The 9,137-nt window shown below is 38.8% G+C and overlaps 2 protein-coding genes across 2 annotated transcripts in view; one reads left to right on the forward strand and one right to left on the reverse strand.

The window, feature by feature from the left end:
• The window catches only part of LOC109969908 (phosphorylase b kinase regulatory subunit beta-like), a 118,261-nt gene extending 116,383 nt beyond the window's left edge, over nt 1-1,878 (reverse strand). Inside the window, 2 exon segments of the mRNA XM_020617137.1 lie at nt 1,496-1,645; nt 1,748-1,878. Of these exon segments, the coding sequence (XP_020472793.1) occupies nt 1,496-1,559 (64 nt within the window). The 5' untranslated portion in view covers nt 1,560-1,645; nt 1,748-1,878.
• Nucleotides 1,879-1,981: 103 nt separating this feature from the next.
• Nucleotides 1,982-9,137, forward strand: part of itfg1 (integrin alpha FG-GAP repeat containing 1) — a 187,427-nt gene continuing 180,271 nt past the window's right edge. Inside the window, exons 1-4 of the mRNA XM_020617139.1 lie at nt 1,982-2,293; nt 2,608-2,692; nt 2,924-3,057; nt 3,711-3,768. Coding sequence (XP_020472795.1) covers nt 2,116-2,293; nt 2,608-2,692; nt 2,924-3,057; nt 3,711-3,768 — 455 coding nt within the window. The 5' untranslated portion in view covers nt 1,982-2,115. The remainder of the gene's footprint in view (nt 2,294-2,607; nt 2,693-2,923; nt 3,058-3,710; nt 3,769-9,137) is intronic.

The raw sequence follows: 9,137 nt of genomic DNA on the forward strand, positions 1-9,137 counted from the left end.
TTTGGACTCTTTTATTTGTTATATCTAATTGTTTTCATTATTTGGAATTTTTAATTGGGATCACAGGTGCAAACTAGCTGTTGAGCTAGTCCCTTCACATTTATGCCTTTACTTTATTATCGGCATCAATCGATGCGCATGGTCCCTTAAATAAATACATCTTTAAAAAGATAGACTTATTTTCTTGTGATATCTACTGGCACTCTCCCTTGGCTTCTGTGTGTGGCTGGTTAAACTGTATTGTTCAGATCTGCTGCCACTACTTACCCAGTCTGAGAACTTTCTGATGAGACCAGGCAGTCTGAGCCACTGAACCAGCCATTGTCAGAAGGAGAAATTAAGGCCAATCGTCTCTCACAGTTAAATCACAAATCTACAGCAATTCATAGGAAGGAGTTAGTAGCACCAAGTTAGTTTAGACATGCATGTGTCAACAATGATTAATCTGATGACAATCATGAACAGCATGCAAAAAATTATAGTGCATTTGCCAATGAAAGTGATTATACTAACTCTTAAGAGATAGTGGTGATATACAGTCATGATAAATTACTATATGATGACAATAGAATTTATAGGAGAATTCAACATATCCACATGAGTAAATTAGCAGAGTTCTTGACTAATTATTGCCCCCTATGGACCATAACATTGACCTCACAGTTCAGTGGATTCAGAATGCTATGCTAGTGTGTTAATACTTATGTATTATTTTAATTAAAATTGATATTTGCTCTAACATCAGGATATGTTTTCCTTGCATAGCTGCCTTTTAGCAGATACAGCATTTTAAATAAACAGCAGGTGTTATGAAACTACTGTGTGACTTAAGGAGAAACAATGTTATTAAATCTACAATTAACATACTAAAAATGTTATGACAGCCACAGAAAGTACAGGTGGACTGGCTGACAGAGTCTACAATCAGTCATTCTTATCTGGACTTAGAATGCATCTGTGATACCCCATAAAGAGGAAATTTTAAAAAGTCTTATCATAGCTCATGGTGTTTCCTCAGTTATATCACCAGAAACAATGGGGCTCCAAATAACATTTGCTGTGATAATTTTGTGCTTACACTGCATAACGTCCTTCAAAATATAGGCTATATAATTAGGGCTACTTCGATAGTCAAGCTGACTTGTACCACAAAACCTGCCGTGTGCCAGGTTACTCAGGGCCCTCAGGGCCCTCATACCCACTCCTCAAGTAAGCACACAGTAGTACAGTTAACTGTTTTTGAGATGCAACAGCGAAAACAGACCCGGTGAGCAGTTCTTAAAATAGCCCCTGAGTGCTGCCCATTTAACGTTACACCTCTGACCTTTCAAGCTTGTATCTTCACTGCAGTGAACAAATTAAATGGGAAGAACAAGTCGAATATACCCCCGTGTTCAGTGACTTTAGAAGCAAATAGTTTCACACAAACACCGCCACAACAGCAACATTCGGGCGTGTGACGTTGTCCGACGCCATGCATAATAATAAATCAGACCTGATCTTTTTGAACGGGCTTTGAATTCCAAGAGTTTCCAGCCGACATCTGCCAGACTCGCCATGTTTAAACGGTGTCAATTAACAGGAATATAACGGGGTTTTCCGGCGTTGTTCTTCAAAATAAAGCAGGCACACTATGGCTTACAATCTGTAATATAAAAGTAATCATATTGACACGGCATTTTAGTTAAATCATTACAATATGATTCTTAAGAGCTTATATTCGTTTTAATGCGTTCACTTTACTTACGTAGCAGCTAGAATGTTAAATGTTAGGATTTATTCTGAAGAAAACCTCATTCTTTTCCGAATTATTTCTATCTGAACTCTTAGCTTGACACAGCTGAGCCTGAGCTGTCAAATGACAAAGCTACCCGAGAGCACGACACTGACGTAAACAAGAAAATGCCAAAATTGCATTGTAAATCCTTATTTCGGTGTAACTAATAGTTCCATCTCATCCTATTAAAATCAAAATAGTATAGCAGATTCATAAAATTGAAACTAATATTTAACGAAATGAGCCATTTAATCGAAAATGCTGCTTTTTAACCCTGCCATAAAGCAGTGTGCCGTATTTCAGTTAGTGTTGTTGTGAAGAACTGCACTATCAGAAGGATGTGGACATCCAAACTAAATATTTTGGCATTTCTGTTATTTTTTGTTGGACAGTATAACACATTTGCTCTTCAGAATGTAACTGTCGACCTTTTCGGCACTGAAAACTACGGGACGGTGGCAGCGTTTGGGGATTTTAACTCGGATAAGCAGACTGACATTTTCATTATCAGACAATGTATGTCAATGCTTCAATACTTTGCTTTCAGTTGTATTAGCTAGCTAACCACTTGCGCAAAAGAATTTAACGTTATAGTCCCTTAAAATGTGCACGGCTAAGTTGTAATTCAAGAATATCGGGTTTTACACATTTGTACTATGACGAAAATTCGCCACTACAATTTTAACTCATGGTTCTGTGCACAGAAGGTCCCTTAATACGTCCATGGTCCTTAACGTAATCGTTCTGGAAAAGCCTGAATCATAGTGACAGAGATTAAATGATCTTATATCCTGTATGCCTAACGTTATGTTGACTTCTTAATGTTTCAGGGTCTGAGCTGGTGATATTTCTGGCTGACTCAAAACCACCTTACTTCAAGCCCAAAGTAAACATCACTAAAGACATTTTCCCAAGGTAAAATATGACTTTCAGAGCTGTTTTTGTTTCAGTTTACTCCACTTCCACATTGTATGTAACAGGTAAAATACAGCATTCTTTTGTTCGTCAGCGCTGTGGAGGTGCCTTACATTTTAAGGTGGATATGTTTACTCTTTAGGAGGGAATGTTTGTATAAGAGCACAGTGAAAGTGAGAGTACCAGCTCACTGATTGTTATATCAACAGACAATTGTTTTCCCTGTTTCAGGGACACACTGATCAGCAGTGTGGTTCCTGGAGACTATGATGGAGACTCTCAGATGGATGTCCTCCTCACAGCTCAGGTCAAGTCCAAGGACACAGTTTTTGTTTACATCTTCTGGGGGAACAACCAAACCTTAGGTACGGCTGCAACAGTGGTTGTGTCCTGACTGTGGGACACTGCCATTTAGCTCCCTGTTTTTAGCACATGTGACTGGGTAGGTCTGGTCAATGTTATTACTTCCATGTGTCCTTTTCCTTTAACAAGTCACCATGTAAAATATCTTTAACATGGAAATGATAAAGTTACTGTACAGTGATGAGCTTTTTAAAATGCATAAACATTTTGGGGGTGGCACATAGGGTATAGATATCATTAAACCATGTATTGTAAATACTGTAGTTTGATAGTTTCAAGTTTCTTTTTTCACATAATTAGTTACAGCTTTAAAGAAAGTATGAAATGATGCACTGTGTTAAATTAATTTCAGTTAACACAGAAAACGCAATTAAAACATATACGCAGACATGATACCTAAATAGAAACTCATTAGCTTGAGCTTTGTATTTTTTGTAAATTGTACATTCTACATTTAAGAGGCCCATTTTTTTGCTGCATGACAGGCATAAAAATAAAAAAGATTTTTGTATACTCATCTGAATTTAATGTTATTTAACTTACATTATTTCTGTTTAGCCAGACTTGACCACCTCATTGACTATGCTTTTTTTGTTTGTTTGTTTGTTTGTTTTTTGTGACAATAAGGCCTGTTGTTTTTGTTTATTTTCTGCAGATCTGGGTGGGTGGCTCAAACTGAACAAGACCTTCACAGATCAGCCTCTTGTTATGGAGTAAGTATAATTCTTAATCCTGTTCATCAAAAATTTTTTAGAAAATTTCATTATGCGTCCATGCCGTAGCACCCTTCTGATTCTTGTTCTGCTGGACTTGACTGCCGCCTTTGACATGGTGGACCATGACATTTTGATATCTCGCCTTCACGATTTAGTGGGCATTCGTGGTGCTGCCCTAGCATGGTTTCAGTCGTATTTATCGGGTAGATCAGTGTCTGTCGGGCTATGACTGGTGGAATCTGTGACAACCCCCTTGTTATCTGGGGTCCCACAGGGCTCCATTTTGGGGCCTTTGCTGTTTTCTCTGTATTTACTTCCCCTTGGCTCTATCTTTAGGAAACATGGGGTCTCTTTTCACTGTTATGCTGATGATGTCCAGATTATTATGCCACTGACTAAAAAGGACACCTACTCGATCCAACCGCTTTTAGCATGTCTTGCAGATATTAAGGCCTGGATGTCGTTAAATTGCTTGAAGCTAAATGATGCAAAAACGGAGGTTATAGTATTTGGCCAGGATACGTCTGGCGACCCTCCTCCGGTAGACCTAGGCTTTTTGGGGCATTATCTGCAATCCGCTGTCAATGATTTAGGTTTTAAAATAGACTCGGATTTACGAATGGAGAGCCAGATAAATGCTGTTGTAAAATCTGGATTTTTTTATTTAAGGCAGCTTGTGAAATTAAAACCCTTTTTGTCGAGGCAGCATTTGGAGACAGTGATCCATGCGTTTGTTACATCACGCATGGATTACTGTAATGCAGTATAATCCATCGCGGTGCCTCAGATCAGCAGATCAGCTTCTTCTGGAGGCACCAAGGGCCAGGCGGAAAACTAGGGGGGACAGAGCCTTTGCTGTGATAGGTCCAAACCTATGGAATGCCTTGCCGCTTTATATTAGGCAGGCCCCCTCACTGTCCACTTTTAAGTCTTATTTGAAGACCTACTTCTATTCATTGGCGTTTGACCAGGAATGACACTCTGTCTGTGGTGTTAGTGTTTATATTACTGTCTATAGCTTTTTATGTGTTGTTTTTATATTTGTATGATATGTTAAGTGCTTTGGTCAGCTGTGCTGTGGTAAAGCGCTATATAAATAAAGTTGAGTTGAGTTGAGTGGTTGGTGGAGGCGTACAACTGTGAAGCAATAATTTTAGTTTCTTGTTTAATTTGAGCAATTTTGATTTTATTAGTCTTCTTTTGCACTATTAAGTTTTAGTCGGTAAAGAGATTAAATGGGGTGACTTTTATCTGTCAGAGAGGTTGGAAACTGATTATATTACATGTAGTTTTCATAGACTACAGACCAATCTGTAATAGTTCTTTTCTACAATATTATTACTCCTTTAATCTGACACAGAAACCTTTGGTAAGCGGAATGTGAAGATTGTTGAATGGCATCTGTGCAGAAGTCGTGACATTCTAAACATTTAAAAGATCAGCAACGGAAACCTAAGTCGTGTTTTTCTTTGTTCTGCCCACATGTGTTTGGACTACTGCTTACAATTTTGAATTTATTTATGTAATTTTATATCAGATCAAGTGTGGTCAGCTTATATCCACCTTCCAGATGAGGTGCAGTGCATCTCAAACAAGCCCAGTGCCACAATCACAGTGTAGCTGCCTTTTAAATGATGCATTTAAGTGATTCTTCTCAAGGTAAATAGCATTGCACCAGGCTGGGCAATCATGTATATGACAGCCAATGAACCTTCAGTATTAGAAAACAAGAGGATAAAACCAGAACACCACAGGGTAGCAAAATACTACTTTAATTTTATCTTGTCTTATTTTTACCACCTGATGCTGGGACAAGACATGTCAGCATGTGAAGAAACAAACACATTTATGTGGACTATGAAGGCTCAGTCTTTTAATTTTTGTGCCGAAAAGACTGAAAACATCTTGCTTCCACATGGCAACTTTGCTTTATCTACAAGTAGAAAAATTGAACATATAGTTCCCAAATCAGATTTCACATGCGTGTATCAAAACAAGGTCAGGATGGAAGTGCATGCCAGTTCACTTAGCAAATACTATTGAATTGGAAAAATACTTAGAGGATTAGATTCACTTAGAGCCAACTACTGAAAGGAATAACGAAGGCTTTTGTCAGAAGTGATGCAAATTACTACATAATTTTTCAAAAGCCTTGATGTTTCTAATCATTCTGAACATCAAAAAGGAAGTACCTCTAATAAGGAGCTCAACTGAAAAACTCAACACAGACATTAAACAATGATTGGACATCACAGATGGCCACTGATGAAAACATGAGCAAAGTCAGACAAGATGTCTATGAATTCAAAGTCAAGCAATTTAAGAGGATGGACGATTTAAATATTTGGATTTCTCCCAACGTCTTGACACATTTTGACACCACATAAGTGTTCTCCAAAAACCATGGTCAAGTACATCACACAGCAAGTGATCTAACTACTAATGACCCAAGCTGTTTATGGGCAATTTTGAAAATGAGCTTGATTATAATAATCAACTGCACGCTTGAAGTATATTAGGTACTATGCCAGATTTATAGCTGGTCAGGAACAGAGGAACACCTTTTACCCCTTTTTACCACCTTGAATTCTCCACTTTTCCATAAAGTCTTCTTTGGTTAAAAAAAAAAAAAACGTAGACTCGTTCAGTTTTCTGTGACATTGTTCAAATCAAACAATAGGATGTCCACTACTACCTACAGAATGCCAACTGATACCTTCAGATTCCATTTATCTTAAAACATGTTTGCCAGTAAGTCCATTTTATACACTTACTGTAGAAGAATTTGCTATTCAGGAGAATAGCACATTGCGTAAAAACACAGTCCATGGGGGGTATGAGGGATTCTCATACAAACAATATAAAATCAGGTCATTGTTAACATGTAAAATCTTCTTCTTTGTCCATGCAACCATGCTACAAGCACGATTCATGAACCTTGTAGTTGTATTCTAAATAAATAATTGCTTCAACATTTGGCAAGAACCTTTATTAATTTTAGACAAAGGTTTAAAGTGAATTGGTAGCAAAAATAATAAAATGAGTTATAGAGGTAGAGACACTTGTATACAGTGGCAAGAAAAACTATGTGAACCTTTGAATAACATGGTTTTCTGCATTAATTTGTCATAAAATGTGATCTGATCTTCATCTAAGTCGAGTACTGATGAATATAATGTGCCTACAAAAAAAACTGTGATCTTTAATGTCTTTATTGAAGACACTCATTCAACATTCAAAATGGTAGTGGAAAAAGTAAGTGAACCCCTGGAATTAATAACTGGTTGACAAAGCAGGCCCAAATCATGATGTTTCCTCCACCAGACTTGACGGTTGGGATGATGTTTTCATGATGATATGCAGTTCCCTTTTTACACCAGATGTAGTACTGCATGTTCTTTCCAAACAGTTAAATCTTAGTTTCATCAGTCCACAAAACATTTTGCCAATACCACTGTGGAGTGTCAATGTGCTCTTTCACAAACTTCAGGCGTGCAGCAGTGTTCTTTTTAGTAAGCAGCGGCTTCCTTCATGGTGTCCTGCCATAGACACCCTGCTTGTTCAATGTTTTACGTACTGTAGACTCATGAGCATAGATGTTATCCAGTTCCAATGATGCCTTCAAATCTTTGGCTGTCACTCGAGGTTTTTTCTTTACCTCATTGATGAGTTTTTGCTGTGCTCTTGGGATCATTTTGACTGGGCACCCACTTCTTGATAGAGTAGCCACAGTCTCAGCCACAGTCCCAACGTGTCTCCATTTGTAGATTGTTTGCCTAACTGTAGACTGGTGACTTTCTAAAGTCTTTGAAATCACTTTAACCCTTTCCAGCTTTATGTAAATCAACAATTCCTGATCGTAGATCTTCTGAAAGCTCTTTTTGGCAAAGCATGGCTCACATAAGCATATTCTTCTTGTTTGGAAAAAACTCAAAAGGTTTGAGTGTTTTTTTTTATCAGTCAGAGTAGGTCTAGTCCACACCTCCAAACTCATTTTGTTAACAATACTCCAGGTATGCTAACACCTGACTCAATTTGTTTTTTTTTAGGTCATTAACTCAAGGGTTCCCATAATTTTTCCACTAGCACTATGAGGTTTTTATGGTTGTTCTCAATAAAGACATGAAAGATCAGAATTGTTTTTGTGTTGTTATATTAGGCACATTATATTCATCAGTACTCTTGACTTAGATGAAGATCAGATCACATTTTATGACAAATTAATGCAGAAAACCATGAAATTCCAAAAGGTTCATATACTTTGTCTTGCCACTGTGTTTTGATTGAAAAAAGAATGTTTCTTAATTTATACCCCTGTGGTCTGAATGAGGAATATAACCTAGTGGTCATTGTGCAAACACTTGGCTGTTGAACCATGCCTGATGAAAAAACATGTTGCAATTTTTCTGTGGGGATGTGGACATTGTAGAGGCCCCTCCACCCTCCTTGTTTTGATGTTGGCGTGTGGCGATGCTGTTTTTCTTTGTTCAGCTATAGTATCCAATATTTTATTAGAATGTCTATTGATATTTGATGTGTAGAAAAGTGAATGCTGGGCTCATAAAGCAAATCTTACAGTATGTTACCCTATAGCCAACTGGTTTCATCCTTTATTTTAATCTGATACTAAGTGCTCATTGTAGGTAGGTAGGTAGGTACTTTATTGATCCCACAGTGGGAAAATTTCTGTGTTACAGCAGCAATAGAGAACAACCAACATACCACCATAAGAACAGACACATAAGAACAGAACTTCATTGAAACACGGGAAAGAACACAACGAGGACACAGCTGCTGTAACTTGTTGCCACTCCGCGCGGCGCATGCGTGCGTAAGTACGTAGTAAGAAAGAACACTTAGTCTTAAAATAAAAAGTTGCACATCACAGCGGCCAAGAGGCAGTACAGAAAGAAGCTGAATGGCTTCTATTCTACTGCTGACTCTGGATGGATGTGGCAAGGCCTGTAGCACATCACAGACTACAGGACCACCGAAGATCAACCTCCGCAAGGCAGCAGGACCCGGACAACATCCCTGGGAGGGCTCTCAGGGCATGTGCCAGCGAGCTGGCTGATGTTCACACCACCATCTTCAACCTCTCCCTCAGCCAGAGCATTGTTCCCACCTGCTTTAAGACCACAACCATCATCCCCCTTCCCAAGAAGAGCCCGGTCACCTGCCTGAACGACTACAGGCCAGTGGCACTCACCCCAATCATTATGAAGTGTTTTGAGAGAGTGGTGCTGGCCCGCGTTCAGAGCAGTATCCCGGACACCCTGTAGCCACTGCAGTATGCCTACCGGCCCAACAGGGCCTCCTCAGACGCCATCGCGGCTGCCCCCCCACATTTCCTTTCTCTCCTCGCA

Source organism: Monopterus albus, unplaced genomic scaffold (assembly GCF_001952655.1).
Source record: "Monopterus albus unplaced genomic scaffold, M_albus_1.0 scaffold186.1, whole genome shotgun sequence".
NCBI classification, from domain to species: domain Eukaryota; kingdom Metazoa; phylum Chordata; class Actinopteri; order Synbranchiformes; family Synbranchidae; genus Monopterus; species Monopterus albus.